The following is a 17,151-nucleotide window of genomic DNA, read 5'->3' as shown; positions in this document are numbered from 1 at the left end:
ACCCCCGCGGAATATTGGTGAGCGCTATGGTCTTAATATTGTCGTAAGTGAGGTCCGGGGTTCAATACCCGGCAGAAAACATAGCTCAGAGAGCCGATGGACGCTGGGGTCCCAAGTTGCTCGGGACACCGCAACGGTAAACTCTCCGCAGTCACGGAGGGGGTGGATGGATAATGTCAAAGGAGCAGCTGGGAGTGGCTAGAAACTAACTAAACTGGCCCAGGGCCAGCCAGGGCAGGGATTTTGGAACCCCTACAGACCCATGTCGAGCATGTGGTGGAACGCCCTCGACGGTAGATTGAAAACCAATAGGAAATCTTAGCCCGACCCGGAAATCGAACTCTGACTAGATAGATTCCTAGTTAAACATGCTTACCACTTCACCAATGAGACGGTTTTGAATAAATAAATTTTGCAATTTCGATTGTAAATATTAAAATATGCGTTGAATAACAATAATCCTCAACAAGTACAACTTATGTTACACAGATAATATTACGGTCAGCGTATTCTGTCACTGATGCACGTCTTCATTAAGAATAATTCATCTTCATTTTCAAAAGTTAATAAAGGCAATTGAAGTAATTGCCATTTTAAGTGGTAGTTATTATGTTTGATACCGTGGGAGATAGCAAGAATTACGGTTTATTTCTTGGTCCTTCGAACCGGATGCAATAATTATCAATATCTACTACATAGGTACTGACAGAATCTATATAGTTTTTCATCTATATGCCTCGTGGTGACAGCAGATCCGAATGCAGTTGTCACCACTCCTTCCTAATTTGCGGGTGTAGTACGAGGTCACTAAAGTAAAAAAAAAAAATTGTTTATTTGGGTAAATAAAATTACTGTAAGCACTAATGTGTGGAGCCTTCTTTTAAGGGTAGTATTAGTAGTACCCCTGTGTCCAGAACACACCGCTCTTCCATAACAAGAAATAAATATAAAAATGAGGGAATATCTCTAATATCAACACAAACAAAATGTTTGTGTTGATATTAGAGATAATAGACATGTAGCATAGCAGAAGATATGTTAACTAAAAAATTAAAATTAACGAAAAATGACATAACAATATATTTAAAGTGCAAAGTAGTTCGCGTGCGTGTTTGTGAGTATGTGTGTGGGTGTATGCGTGAGTGTGTGCATGAGTGTGTGTGTGTGAGTATGTGTGAGTATGTGTGTGTGTGCGTGTGTGTGTGTTAACCTCTATAATTATAGTTAATATTAAGATGAATGCGATCACAAAATTCCAAAAATTTTTGCAACGTGTAAATGAAAACAGAAATAATATTTCGCAGGCTTTAGTGGTACATTATTTACCGCTTCTAAGACTTATCTGTGAAACCAAAACCCTTATAGTTTTTGAGTAAACCACTGTCATAGTTTTTACTAAAACAAAACAGACATAGCCCTAACATCACATGAAAAATTTAAATCAATTGTCTTCCTTCACTTCATTGGGTAACCGTCGCGTAGCGTAGGTACTATTCGCGTATCTTTAATAGGGTTGCCATAATTAAACACATCTTTGCCATAATTAAACACTTAGACTGTTTTGAATTAGTTTCTTTGGAAAAATAAATATTCATCTTTTGATTTAATATTTCTACAGGGTGATTGTGAAATATACTTATGCACCCTTCAACGGTATTTCGTTATTCGGTTACACGTTGTATAGAAATATATAACCTACCTGATATTGTTTTTCACTTTTTGGAGGCAGATCTCGAATCCCAGAACGACTTGTAAGTTATGTGCGTTTCAAGTAATTAAATATCACTGTTGAACAGTAAAGGAAAACATCGTTAGGAAACCTGCAGGCCTGAGAGTTCGCCATAATGTTCTCAAAGGTGTGTGGAGTCCACAAAACTGGTCCAGCGCGGTGGACTGCGGCCTAAAACCTTCACATTATTGGAGGAGACACGTGCCCTATAGTGGGCCGGTATTGAGCTGATACGATCAAGCATTATGCCTTCTGGTTGATTCCCTGAATTGAATGATTTATATCAGCCGCTTCCTTACTACAAACGGTAAATTATATGAAAGTTACATGAGATAAAGTGGCCTACACTCATAAAAAAAAAACCGGCACATTGTAACTGAACCAACTGGGTCCTATAAAGATCTCTCCGTAAGGTTTAATAATTTCTTAAATAACACTGGCACATGATCATCCAGAGGTTAAGACCCTAATTTTGTTGTCCCATAATAACTCAAGACTTTTAGAGCGTCAGAAGCAATGAGTTCACAAGACTAGATTTCCTTAAATGGCATAAAATAGGATCTATCATATATCATATGGACACAATACTAGCACACCGGCTTCGGAGTGCTGTGCGTCCGATCGCATCGCCCCTTATAGTAGTCGCAGGGCGAGACGGGCCTAATGCATATATGAAAAATTAAACTGTTCTAATGTATTTATTATATAATGCCATGTTTTAGTACGGCTCTAAACTTAATTATTGAGCCAGGTTTAATCGAATTTGGTTACGATATAAAATTGAGGTAAGATTTTCTCTCGATATTACGTTCTTTAAAAATATTGTTTATTTAGAGAGTAGGGTAGATTCGTTACAACTTCAGAAGCGTCCGGGTTTAGTGGAGCGGTTGGTGACCCTACGTCTACCACACGTCTCAGTGTTATCAGATAGCTGTTATCAACGCTAGCAGTTCCGTAAAGTGTCGATAATACCGGAAAGTAGGTACCTATGGCGCAATCATTTTTAACGACGTATCATGATTCGGAGACAAAACTCAATTACGTTATTCTCATACCTATTCAACGAATTCTTTAGCACCTGTAATATCTACGTTTGCCGTAACTACTAGGAACAAAACGGGACGTTTTTTTTCTGAGGTGCCCAAAACCTGCCCTGCGGATTTCATCTACACCTTAACATAATATACTCGCAGGTACTCAGTGTGCAAGTTTAAGTGATCTTAACCGTATCAGAAGAATAAAATAAAAAATCTAAATTATTGAATGAAAGTTGTTTTAATTTATGATAAATATTTTTTTTCGCATTTTTTAGTTTAACGAAATACGGGGCTACATCGGGACATACATAAATACAATATGGGAAGGTCAAATACGGCGATAGTTCCGTATATATAAGACGAATCTCATCTCTGTATATACCTATTGCTAAAGGTAGGTAAGACCTTCAAAAAATTGCATGTCTCTGCCCATAAAATATAGTTACAGCTACAGCTAAACGTGGTTAACGAAGTCGAAAACTTCATAAGTTACCGTATCGTTCAGAATGGTGGGTGTGTGATTTCCAAATTGATCGAAACTTTACAGGATAAATGTACGTAATAATGTACTAAACTTTCTATAAATGTATCTTTATCGTATCGTCGTTGTGCTTAAAAGGGTACATTATATTAAAATTACTATAATTTTATACACGCTCCGATATGTTAAACCATCCTGTGTGTGACGGCCGATTGGCGCAGCGACCCTGCTTTCTGAGTCAAAGACCGTGAGTTCGATTCCCACAACTGGACAATATTTGTGTGATGAACATGAGTGGGGAACAGTGTCTGGGTGTTTATCTATTTCTTATAAGTATTTATGTATATTATTCATCAGTTATCTTAGTACCAATAACACAAGCTACGCTTATTTCGGGACTAGATGGCGATGTTATTGTCGTAGTATATATATTTTTTTTTTTTTTTTATGTGAGCCATCCTGACATCAGAATGGCGGCTCACATAAAGTACATTTATAGAAAGTTTAGTACAATTACGTACATTTGTCGTACATTTACCCTGTACCGTCTAGATCGATTTGGTAATCATACACCTGCCATTCTGACCGATACAAGTTACCGACTTAGGTCGGTCAAGTTTTTTACCGTCCCGGGGACTCACTCTCCTTTTTAGTCTTACTTAAAGTACTTTTAATACGCTGTAGCAAATGACTGAAAATAATTTTCTTAATATCTTCAATGTACAGAATTCGACGCGTTACAGTTTTAAGTATAGATAATAAAGATATATTATTATATTAGTTTATATAGGTATATATGCAACTGTGTTTATTTATATTCACCATGTACCTTTCTTCTTGAGCCGTGTTTAACGCTTTTGGTAGCCTGGAAGAGATCGCTATGTAGCGTAAGGCCGCCAAATTGTACCTATACTTTTTGTTAACTTTTTATTTTTAATTTTTCTATATGATTATGTGGTGTACAATAAAGGGTCATTCATTCATTATCAACAAAAATAAAATAAACCATACCCACCAACAACCGCAATAATATTGTCCGATTAGCGCTGTTTGCAGCGACCCTGCTTTCTGAGGCCAAGGCCGTGGGTTCCAATCCCACTACTGGTAAATGTCTGGGTTTAAATGTATAATAAAAGTATTTATGTGTATTATATGCATAAAAATATTCATCAGTCATCTTAGTACCCATAACACAAGCAACGCTTATTTTGGGGCAAGATGGCGATCTGTGTACTGTCGTATATATTGTCATAGTATATTATATATATAAATAATGTGGGTACTTTCGATGTAGTTTTAGTTTTTATTTAAATAGATTATAGTTGTTATTCGTCCGGAAACCACTGAACTAAACGAGCGAAATAAAAACGACTTGGCAAGGTTATATGGCAGTTTTCTTAATAAGGCCTTTTGCGTTATCTACGTGTAATGGCTCCTATTTTTCTTCCGCGTATGCAATCCTTACTGATATAATAAATAATTAATATGTTTTTTTGTGCTAATTTATTTTTGAAATGTATTTGAAAGAGCGGAGAGTAACATAGGCAAATTTTATCCCAGGGCAACCAACGGTTCCCATGGGATTGGTAAATAACCGTAATAAGCTATTTCTTTTTCCACTACAAGTTGGCCCTTGGCTGCAATCTCACCTGATGGTAAGTGATGCATGGGTTTTGTAAAAACCGTAATAAGCATTTTTTTTTAATTCCACTACAATTTAGCCCTTGGCTGCAATCTCACCTGATGGTAAGTGATGCATGGGATTTGTAAAAACCCTAATAAGCGTTTTTTTTTAAATTCCACTACAAGTTAGCCCTCGGCTGCAATCTCACCTGATGGTAAGTGATCATGTAGTTTAAGATGTAGTCTTACCTGTCAGAGGTATGACAGTTATGTTAAACACATTCCCCTAATCACCTAGCAGCACGTCCTTCTCAGTTGGGTGGTAACAAGCCACGGCCGAAGCCTTCCACCTGACATATAAGAACGCGGGCAACAACCAACTACTTTATATTTATTGGATTGGATTATAATTATATCACTGGAATCACACCAGGTGATAAGTGATGATGCAGTGTAAGTTGGTATTTGGCTAACCTGTGAGAGGTATAACGCACCCCTAATTGGTTTCTACACGATATCGTAACGGAAAGCTAAATCGCTTAACAGTACGTCTTTGTTGGTAGGTTGGTAACTAGCCATGACCGAAGCATGCCACCAGTCCAGACAAGTGATAAATTCCCTTATTGCATCTGCTGAGAATAGAACCCAAGACCTCCCACTTATAAGCAGTGGCGTGCACTTGGTTTCTTACCAGGGTGTGCATACAGCAGGAAAATTGCATAAAACGGCAAAAATCCTCCTGCTCTACGAGATATATATCAATTTTAGGGTATGCAGTGTTTTGTGCATGTATGAAGTGCACGCCACTGCTTATAAGAAAACAGCGCTCAGCGCTGCGACAGGAAAGTCGTCAAGAAGCTTTGCTGTGTATTTTCGTCGTACTATATTTATTAATTATGACGTCGTGTGCGTGCTAGCCCTACGGGTCTCGGCTCACAATAAACTTAGCCGGTTCTATTTTGTTATAACCATCTTACTGTGTCAAAATTCATTACCTTTTATGTATTAGAGCCAAGCTTTTTCGTTGTCTTTAAACGTATTGAGAGAGATTTCTAAAATGTAGTAAGCAGATGTACACAATATTAAAATTTATTAAACATTTGTTCGGTATTTGCTCATAAAAAAGTACATATTATTAAAATTCATTAAACATTCATGATCGGTATATGCTCATCATCATGCTTAGCCGTGATTATAACCGGAAACGAAGGCTCCAGAGAGGAATCAAACCTAGTACTTCATGAGCTACGACGAGCTACGGGGGCAGTGATTTTTAAGAATTTCTTGATAAATAAAGTCCATTAAAGCCCCAAATAAAGCAAATGATATAGCGCCTCGGGTAAGAGTCCAAGTCCGATTTCGAATCTAAGAACTCACATCTAACTTTTCTAAGTTACGTGCGTTAACTAAGTAATTAAAATATCACAACGGTGAAGGAAAACATCGCGAGGAAACCTGCATCCCTGAGAGTTCCACATAATGTTTTCAAATGTGTGTGGAGTCCACCAATCCGCATTGGGACAGCGTGGTGGACTACGGCCTTAACCCCTACTCATTGTGGGATAAGACTAGTGCCCAGTTGTGGGCCGGTAATGGTTTTATGTGATGATGTGATTACCTAACAATATTGAGCCCTCAAAGGACTCAAACCTAGGGCTTCGCGAAACGTTCTATCATGCTAACCACTTCACGCTGAGCAACGCGGCAGTTATTTCATAACATTTAATTTGATAACACATTTTTTAATTTAGATATATATAAATTCACGGATATGTAAACACCTTTTAGTATAAAAAAATGTCAATGACAACCACTGGTTTTTTTAATTTTTTTTTTTTTAATTTAAAAGAGAAAGCGCTATGAACGCCACATATGTAGTTTATAGTATCGCTTTTATCACAACGTGAATCAATTTCCGAGATCTGTTTCATCCACACATAAGTGCCCAATTTTGTATATTTTTAATAGAATAAAAATATATACCAACTGTTAAATAGTTATTAGTTACATATTCTAGGCAAAATAATCTCATTTGTCCGCTTAAGACCATGCACCGGCAATATCGAATCGATACATAACAATAACGTGTAAAACTTATTAAATATATACATTGAAAGATCAATAAAAGTAGTAACTAAAAAATAATTGAAATCACTTACGTTAACAAAAAAAAACAATATAACTACGAAAAAACACTGCAACCTTGCAACGTAAAGCCGATAGTCAATGGCAACAACGCACACGTTCACGCTGTACCGCGGCCGCGGGTAAACTGACCAACTATTCAAACTCGCGCCAGTCTTCAGTAGCCTTAGTACAATTTTGCTCGCTCGCAATCGATATCGCATATCAAAATCTGTATTATCAAAGTATAAAGGACCTAATGTCACTAACTTAAGAATAGCAAGTCTACTTAGTCTATTCATTGTAAAGTCAACATCTCCTGATGAGGCTCCGGTTTCGAAGCGAAACGTGCGTAAAGGGTATATTGCCGAAGATCTGTTGGATGTGGAGTATAAGGATTGAAGAAATTAAAAATTACACCATACAGATTCTCCTACTTTTCGCGGAGTATAGCAAATTAAGCTTAATTTTCAGTAGCAAATCCTATGCGTCTGATTTTTTGTTTTACCAACGTTCCGTCAAATGTTAGAGCTAAAGAATTTTAAGCAAATTTGAGCTTTAAAACAATCCTAATAAGATCCATTTTACTTCAATGTTCAAGTGTTTCCATACTCGAAAACGACTCCTCGATTGCGACCAAGCAAATCAGGTACTAAGGCTACAGACTAGAAACTTCATTTGACATGGACTTCCAAATTTAAAATTGTAATTGTATTAATGATGCTGCGCTACTACAGTCTAGATGCGTTCTATATTTAAACGTTGCAGTATATTCAACTCGGCTGCATGTGCCGTGTCGCTTTAACCCGTCGGCCTTTTAATGGCGCCTCTTATTAATTGTACAATGCAATGAAACGAAATATATCGAGAACTAAGATCTTAAATCAATAAAGACACATTAAGAGACTGGTATTTTTTTTTTTAAAGAATTTTTAAGCTTGGCAGTATGGTCAAAGATTTGTATGGTGGTTTCGGGGGGCCTAGTTCGAATACCAGCACGCGTGTACCTCTAACTTTTCTAAGTTATGTGCGTTTTAAGCAATAAAAATATCACTTGCTTTAACGGTGAAGGAGAACATGCTTCTAACTACTTACAAAGGATAGTACTTACTCGTTTAAAGGAGATTAGAAATCGCATTGTTTTATTTATTTATTTATTTATACTCTTTATTTGCACACTACAAGTTAAAAAAAAACAGAAGAAGAATAAAAAAAACACAGACAGAAGCAGTATACAAAAGGCGGCTTCATCGCTTATTAGCGATCTCTGTCAGGCAACCTTAGGATAACAGACTGCAGGTTGTGCATAATCAAAAATAAAATACATACGTATAAATACATAGGTACTTGTACTAGACTACACAAATAAAATAACACATATATAATAAATACTAAAAAAAAAACTAATGACAAGGTTGCTTGGGAACATTCAGCTCCGCTTTCATCTCTCGCAAGATAAATAATATACTACGACAATACACACATCGCCATCCAGCGCCAAAGTAAGCGTAGCTTGTCTTATGGGTACTAAGGTGACTGATGAATATTTTTATAAATGATATACATAAATACTTAGAAAATAAATATAAACACCCAGACACTGAAAAACTTTCATGCTCATAAGACAAAAATTTTCCAGTAGTGGGAATCGAACCCACGGCCTTGGACTCAGAAAGCAGGGTCGCTGTAAACTGCGCCAACCGGCCGTCGGATAGAAAAATGAATGTTAAAATGTAAAATGTAAATTGTTGATGTTGGAAAAGAGCAACTGCTGAGTTTCTTGCCGGCTTCTTTTCTGTAGAATCTGCCTTCCGAACCGGTGGTAGTCACTACACACAGACAGACTTCACGTTTCCAAAGTGCTTATATTAGGCCCACATGAATTTTTTTTTTTTTCAAATATGCATTCCCCAGCTCAGAAGAAAAAAAACGATTCCGTGGGGATGCTCAGAGCATAGCTCTCTCCATTGGCATCAATATCACACTTCAAAACGTCATAACTACTTAGCGTAATATTATAACCGGCAATAAACGCATCGTCGTGTAATACTGTTTGCGCAGATGCAACACAATCATTATTGATACAGTTTGTGTTATCAATCTTGGTTATTAATATGCGACCTTGAACGAACCAAGGTGAACGTATTCGCTCAATCATTTAATACCAATTGTATTCACCAATGGTAAGTGTCCTTTTTTAGCCCCTTTAAATTTCGAACGTAACAGTGCTCCTCGGCGGCAGACAAGCATGTACGTTACAAGTTACGAAGCGTGCGGACGATGCGATGCGGTGGGTCGGTGTAAATCGGGTAGCGCAGCGGATGAGTCTTTATGGGAAAAATTTCATCAGAAGTTTATGGGATAAATCCAATTAATATATGAATATATTGGATTCCCCTCAACTTCTGATTCAATAGAATACCATAGCTCGATGGTACCAGGAGCGCATACGTGATAGAAGATGCTTAAGCCTTAAGTGTAGTACAAGAAGCAAACTATTGGACATGTACGAAAATAAGTGAAGTTTCGTGTGACCTACCTTGACTTGACGCATTATAATAAATTCGTGAGCTTGATAGGAGTCGTAGGATGACCCGCACAGGACATCGAACCTGGACCTTCTACATAAAGGCCACTCCGCCACAGAGATAGACATGTCATTAATTATTGATTGCCAATGGAAAATATTTTGATAAGATTTGATAAATATAATGAACTCTGGCCCTTTGGGTAGAAAGATAGGACATTTTACACTTTACAGTGAGAAATTATTTAATTCCTTACTAATATTGTTAATAAATGAAGCGGTGATAGCGCATTGAGTGGGAGCTCGACTTCACTTTCCCGGGGGCCGAGTTCGAATCCCAGCACGCACCTCTAACGTTTCTAAGTTATGTGCGCTTTTTAGTAATTAAATATCATTTGCTTCAACGTTGAAAGAAAACATGGTGAGGAAACCTACATACCTGAGAGTTCTGCATAATGTTCTCATAGGTGTGTGGAGTCCACCAATCCGCACTGGGCAAGCGTGGTGGACTATGGCCCTAAACGTTTCCCATTGTGGGAGGAGACCCGTGCCCTGTACTGGGCCGGTAATGAGTTAACATGAAGAATATTATATATGCGGAAGTGTGTCCGTATTTTGAGTAGTATTAGTACCCAAGGCTTTTTGTTAGTCACTACAAAAAGACAGTCTTGACTTTTCAAAAGTGCTTAATCGTCATTACATCGACGACGGCCGAGTGGCGCAGTGGGCAGCGACCCTGCTTTCTGAGTCCAAGGTCGTGGGTTCGATTCCCACAACTGGAAAATGTTTGTGTGATGAACATGAATGTTTTTCAGTGTCTGGGTGTTTATCTGTATATTATAAGTATTTATGTGTATTATATTCATAAAAAAATATTCATCAGCTATCTCAGTACCCATAACACAAGCTACGCTTACTTATACCCTTCGAAGTGTTGTTTATAGCTTCTAGAATCTGTAAGGTCCATATATTATCATAAAAAATACTTAGAATTATTTATTTACGAAGATTATTAAAAAAAAAAAACTCAATCGACAGAAGTTACAAGTGGATACAATTTTGATAAGATTTGATAAAATTATAATTATCTCTTTGCCCCTATGGATAGCAAGATACTATAGTAATCGTTACAGATTATATAAAGGTTAAATGTCAGGTGTAAATCAGCAAGGCATTATCACTTATTGCGCATTCATGCCCTTCCGTCAGAGTCGTAGGTTACATTGTATCTATAGTAATATAATGCATTCATCTTATTTATTTATACTAACATAAACCTCATGCATGAAACGGTGATAGCCGAGTGGTTAGAATTCGGTATCACTTTGATGGGGCCGAGTTCGAATCCCAGCACGCACCTATTCGAAATTTTGAGCGTCTCAAGTAACTAAAATTTCTAGGACCTAGTTATGTTTGCGCGGGGATCGAACTCACGAAAAGGATGCCGAAGTTCTTACCACTGTTCGGAATTTCCCTCTGTACGATAATGCTGTCAAATTAGTAGGTAACTAGCCTCGCCCGAAGCCTCCTAACAGACCGGAGAAAATTCAGAAACTATAAACTCGGTGAACCCGCGACATCAAACTTAAAACCAGAGCGGTCACCGCTGCGACAAGGAGGTCGTCGTATTTGGAACATTTCAATAACCGAAGTAGTTAAAATCTTTGTATTTATTTATTTATTAAAGGTACACCAACAGCTTGTTCACAATACATAGTAAAGAAAAATTACAAATAAATAATTAACAATACACACACCGCCATCTAGTCCCAAAGTAAGCGTAGCTTGTGTTGTGGGTACTAAGATAATTGATAAATATTTTTATGAATAATATACATAAATACTAATAAAATAATATATATAATATTTAATATATATATATATATATATATATATATATATATATATATACATAATATACATATAAACACCCAGACACTGAAAAATATATATATATATATATATATATACATAATATACATATAAACACCCAGACACTGAAAAACATTCATGTTCATCACACAAACCTTTTCCAGTTGTGGGAATCGATATCGATAAGAAAAATAACAAAAGAAAACTAAAAATTACAATCCATAAGTGCAGTCTGGAATGCTTGACAAAGCAGAAATAATAGCACGTTTAAAAACCTTTGGCCTTTGACAAAATAGATCAATATTGTTATTTGCGCGAGTAAGATCATTATAGACACGACTTAGGCGATTTGGAGCTGCATTCCTACCCAAATTCGTTCTACCGCTGTTTACATACATTAATAAAATTTCAAAATATTATGTGTGAATACTGGATAGTACAAAAGAATATTAACGTGTACGGATGTATGTATTCTGTAACCATGGCATCCGCGCCAGTCACCGCCGACGCTGTCGTCGAGTACCTAATTATTCTCATATATCATTCAATGACTCAGCAATGTATCAAGGACTATCGACAGCGTCGATATTGTGTTACTTGCTTATATTGTGTACTCATGGTATCCTAGTCGTTAGACTTATGTGACGCAGCCCTTTTAGGTATTTTTTTTAACTCACGGGAAATCGTACATTATTTTATAACAAACTGGCGTACCCAGATTTTGCTTTATTTTATTTAAACAATAAACTAACATCATTAAATTTTTAATTTAAGCCTCATAATATACTAAATCATTTATTTCTCTCCGTATTCATTCTCTTCTATTCTCTTCTCGAGCGGGTGAAGATCATTATCTACACCCATGTACACAAAACAATAGAATATCATCATAGTAAATAAAAGCTGTATTTGACAGTTTTATAGTTCAAAAATAGAAGTGCTCTGATGGTCACCAAACTTTACAGGATTACTCGCCATGTCAATCCGGAGATTCTCTGAAAGTTTCATTGAAATCGGTCCAGCCTTTTCGGAGCCTATACGCAACATACCCACATACTTTCTCTTTTATATATATAGAAGATTACCAGCCACTCTCTTGATGGCGCGTGTCCACCACGTTGGAGATTGACCAACGCTCCGTTCCCAGTGCGGAGGTGTCATTCCCGCAATGCTTGGTCTCACAGGCTTGCTCTTCTAATTCTAATCTATTTTAAATAACAATGTGTGATGGTGATAACAAAAACTCCTACCGCCTAAGTTTGTTGTGGGATTCTACTTAGATCAGGTTGCGTTTGGAAACCTCGTAGTTTTAGTTTTAGTTTACGAATATGGTTATCGCCATCATCTCACTAACATTGTTCACTATGAGCCTACTTGTATAAAGATATTTTCGTCTTTTACTTTTAACTTTTCACCTTGGCTCTTGAGACTTTTGCCACTTAAAGTTTTGGACACGTTGAGCTGTAGGTTACTCTAGTTCTTCTACGGGCAGTTATTCCACTATCTTTTACAATTTTTTAATTCTAACAATAATTGCACAACCCTATATTGTGCGAAAGAGATGGCACGGTATTTGTCACCCGATACAAATCTATTGTTTAATTGCGCGGGTTGTAAGTTCGTGGAATTTAGAAATCCAAAGCAGTGGCGTGCATAAAGGGTATGCACTAAGCGGACCGATGATATAAAATGAGAAGATACTCCAGTACGAGTTATAAAAAACTTAAGGCTAGGCATTGTAAGAGTTATAAAAAACCTAAACATAAGTTTTTATAACTCTTACTGGAGATTTTCTTCGTTTTACATAACCTGCATATCCTCTTTGCACGCTAATGATCCCAATACAATACCTAGACATTACGTCCAGGATCAAGCAGTGCAAAAATAATTAATTGCTACTAGGTACTTAATCTAATTTAATGACTAAGTATATGTAGACTAATATAACTATATAATAGGTAAAGTAAATAAATAGGTAGTTTAGGTATAACTAAAGACCTTGTGGTGTCGGAAACCATAACATTGACGGTGTTTGTTATTGGCAGTCTGCCAGCTTGCGTTACCATAGCATTGTTTAATTTCTACAACAATTTTATATAAAAGCAATTCAAAATTCAGTTATCGTAATAGGCCTAGTTTATAAGCACTTTTGAAACGTAAGTCAGTCTGTTTGTCGTGACTCTACCACCGGTTTGGAACGCAGATTCTACCGAGTAGAACCGGCAAGAAACTCAGCAGATTCGTCTTTTGCACGACTCATGATGCGAAGCATCAGAGAGTGCTTTACGAAAAAAATTTTTCGCCTCATTTCGGCGGCTATTTTTATTATTATAGCCTTGTTAGTTAGTTCACGGAATCAAGATATTTTGCATACTATTGTCGAGATAAATTAATGGAGATTAATTCCATACTTTTAAAAAATTGATTTACTGCAATAGAATTGGAAAAAAACACCAAAATAGGTCAAAAAAAATTCCTGTCCGTCATGTGTGAAACCCGAAAACACTCTAACTTGTGAAAAAATCCATTATTTGAGTTAAATTTTAAAAAAAAATTCTAATCGACGATTGTAGGTCACTGAATGCGAATGATTAATTAATTCAGTGTAGTTTAATTGCAATTAATAAAAAACGAAAACTGCAAGACTGTATATCTATATATATCCATCCAAAATTAACATGGATGGTGATATATCTATCTCTCTCTCTCTTTTTGTGCCTCTCCACTACTGGAGGTTGGACGTCAGCTCAGCGAACTTCTCGCGGTCTTGCGCCAAGCGAAACAATACTTCCACGCTTTCAACATTGGTCCATTCACGGATGTTGCGCAACCACGACTTCTTCCTCCTTCCAACACGTCGTTTGCCCTCTACTTTGCCCATCATTATGAGCCGGAGCAGCTGGTATCGCTCATGTCTCAGAACGTGGCCCAGATACTCGACCTTACGCTTCTTAATGATAAGCAGTAACTCCCGGCTTCTGGCGACGCGTTGGAGTACTCTCACGTTAGAAACTTTCTGTGTCCAGCTAATGCGGAGCATTCTACGATAGCACCACATCTCAAAGGCTTCGAGACGTTTCTGAGTATCGGCTTTTAGAGTCCAAGATTCACTACCGTACAAAACTACCGGCCAGACATAGCAGTGGAGTAATCTTACCCTGAGCTCTATCGAAAGCTTACGGCTGCACAAAACCTTCTCCATCCTTTTAAGGCTGGCTCGAGCAATTTCAATCCGGGTTCGGATTTCTTGTCCACAGTCCCATTCTTCATTTACCCAAGCCCCGAGGTATTTGTACATTTGGACCCGTTCTAGGTCTTGGCCTTCCACCGATATATCTATATCTATAGATATTATGTACATTTTATTCCACCAAGGGCGCCTGTGCATCACTTTCCTAGTACAGCTGTTTTAAATTTTTTTTCTCTTTTTATTTTGCACGCCTCATGTGTGCTTTTTCCGTTATTTATTGACAAATAATTGAATAGCTATTTTATTAATGAGGCGTGCACTTTTGGTTTTTCCAAATTTTTTTAACATCATTTTAGAATTTTCTTGGATGTCAGGATTTATGGAGCGTCAATTGTCAAACAATGAATTTTACAACAATTTTACAAACTTTAGTTAAATTAGTAGGTATTTAAATTTTAATAAGAAAATTGTTTAGAATAAAAATTAAAACACGGAAAGAGAGTGGAATAAAAATCGATGCTATGGTGTTTGTATGATGCTCCCCTCTTACCCCTGAAACTAATATTTTGAATAATAAAAATTCATACATAAGTTTTGTCGATGGTGTAGTGGAGGTTTTATAACTGGGAGGTTGCGGTTCTGATCCCCGGTAGGCGTAATTTGGAAATTCAACATTTCTGTGTATCTGTAGTCTAGTCTGGTGGGAGGCTTTCGTAACTTAGCCACGGTGGCTTATTTATTTATTCATACTCTTTATTTGTACACAGTGGCGTGCATAGAGGGTATGCACAGGGTATGCAGATGATATAAAATGACGAAAATCTCCAGTACGAGTTTTTAAAAACTTAAGGATAGGCATTGTAAGGGTTATAAAAAGCCTACCCTTAAGTATTTAAAACTCGTACTGGGGAATTTCTTAATTTTATATCATCTGCATACCCTGTGCATACCCTCTATGCACGCCACTGTAATTGTACACCACACAGAAAAACGAGACAAGAAAAAGAACAAACACATGAAGCATTCTTCACGTGTTTGTTCTTTTTCTTGTCTCGTTAGCAGGATACAAAAGGCGGCCTTATCGCTAAGTAGCGATCTCTACCAGGCAACCTTAGGATTAGGAAAACTAAAAAGAAAAACGAATAAGTGGGGTACACTTGTTTAGTATACATACAAATATGTATGTATACATACAAATATTTACATACTAATACATAAACCAGACTACACAAATACAATAATACTATTGATAAATATAAAAAATAAATATACTAATACATATTTTTACATACCATAAATACTTAAATATGAGTTTGAGTGGATAAATTAATAATAATAGGCGTATTTACTGAGCGAGATAATGAGCCTTAACCTTGACAGTGAACGAATGCTTATAAAACCACTCTACCACTACACTACGGCTCTTCTCTACGGCTTAGTTACCATCCTACCGAATAAAACATACCGCTTGTAGTATGGGTTTAAATAACTGCTATGTCCCTAACAGGTTGGCCAAGTGACTAGCATTCCAGTACGATACCACGTAGAAACCGACCAGTGGTGTGTTTAATGTCACTGCCGTATCTCTAACAGGGCCCGCCACCATCATGACTACATCACTAACCTTGGTCTACTGAAACCCATCTAAGCTTATTATTACGGAAGCGGTACACATATTATCCATACTATATACTTATATATAAATCTATAGAGTTTTTTACGGTTGTTCCGTTAAAACTATTAAACTATAAATCCGATTGAATTGAAATTTTGCATCCATGTAGAGAATACATTGACTTAATGGATAGGCTAACTTTTTTATAAGTGTTAAATCTCCGAAGTGTATAAGCGGGGGCGTTAATGATTAGAAAAAATCATAAAAAACTTAATATTGAATTTTAACTCTTTTAGACATGAAATTTGGACAGAATTTTTTTGGGCTATGTTACGAGCAAACAAGAAAAAGAAATCAATGAAGAAGAAATCAATGAAGTTTAAATCACAAAATCGGTTACGGGGGTGCTAATGAAAAAAAATGAAAATTTTATACTAAAATTCCCACAGATTTAAAATTTAATAAAAATTTCATGTTTGTTAAATTAAGGTCACTTACTATCAGATTTCGAATCATTTTAGCCCTAGAGGAGATTGTAGGGGCGTTAAAATTATTTATATAATTATAATTGTTGAAAACATCCTAAAGGTTTTTTTATAGTAATAAATGATGGACCAAGCTGTGGCAGGTTGCCACATTGGTTGGTTGGTTAGTGAAAAACCATAATTTGTTACATAAACAGAGGAACACTTTGAATGCCATGCAAGGAACACATCCTATGAAATGACACCCTCGGACTGGAACGCAGCTTAGCAGCTTAAATAGGCATGGGGGTAGTAGGGACTTCCCTGGACAAGCTTGGCCACAAAATGCTTTAATAGGTACTACTACAAAAACTTTAATTGCAGAACAGTCTATGTAAGATTTGCAGTCAATGATTGCAACTATCTATAATTTCCAAATAATACTGGACATCTTTAGTGCTAAAACACATATCTATATATATAAAAATG

General features: G+C 36.7%; 2 protein-coding genes across 2 annotated transcripts in view; both read right to left on the bottom strand.

Moving 5' to 3' along the window:
- Positions 1–17,151, bottom strand: part of LOC120624457 (oxidative stress-induced growth inhibitor 1-like) — a 65,649-nt gene that overhangs the window by 39,119 nt on the left and 9,379 nt on the right. The window lies entirely within an intron of this gene.
- Positions 14,118–14,712, bottom strand: LOC120624461. Its single transcript, XM_039891026.1, has one exon. It carries the CDS (start codon positions 14,689–14,691, stop codon positions 14,119–14,121), a length of 573 nt encoding a protein of 190 aa, XP_039746960.1. The 5' UTR covers positions 14,692–14,712; the 3' UTR covers position 14,118.

The sequence above is a fragment of the Pararge aegeria genome, chromosome 1 (assembly GCF_905163445.1).
Source record: "Pararge aegeria chromosome 1, ilParAegt1.1, whole genome shotgun sequence".
NCBI classification, from domain to species: domain Eukaryota; kingdom Metazoa; phylum Arthropoda; class Insecta; order Lepidoptera; family Nymphalidae; genus Pararge; species Pararge aegeria.
Note: the sequence above shows the minus strand (reverse complement) of the source record. Positions and strands in the feature narration are given on the sequence as shown.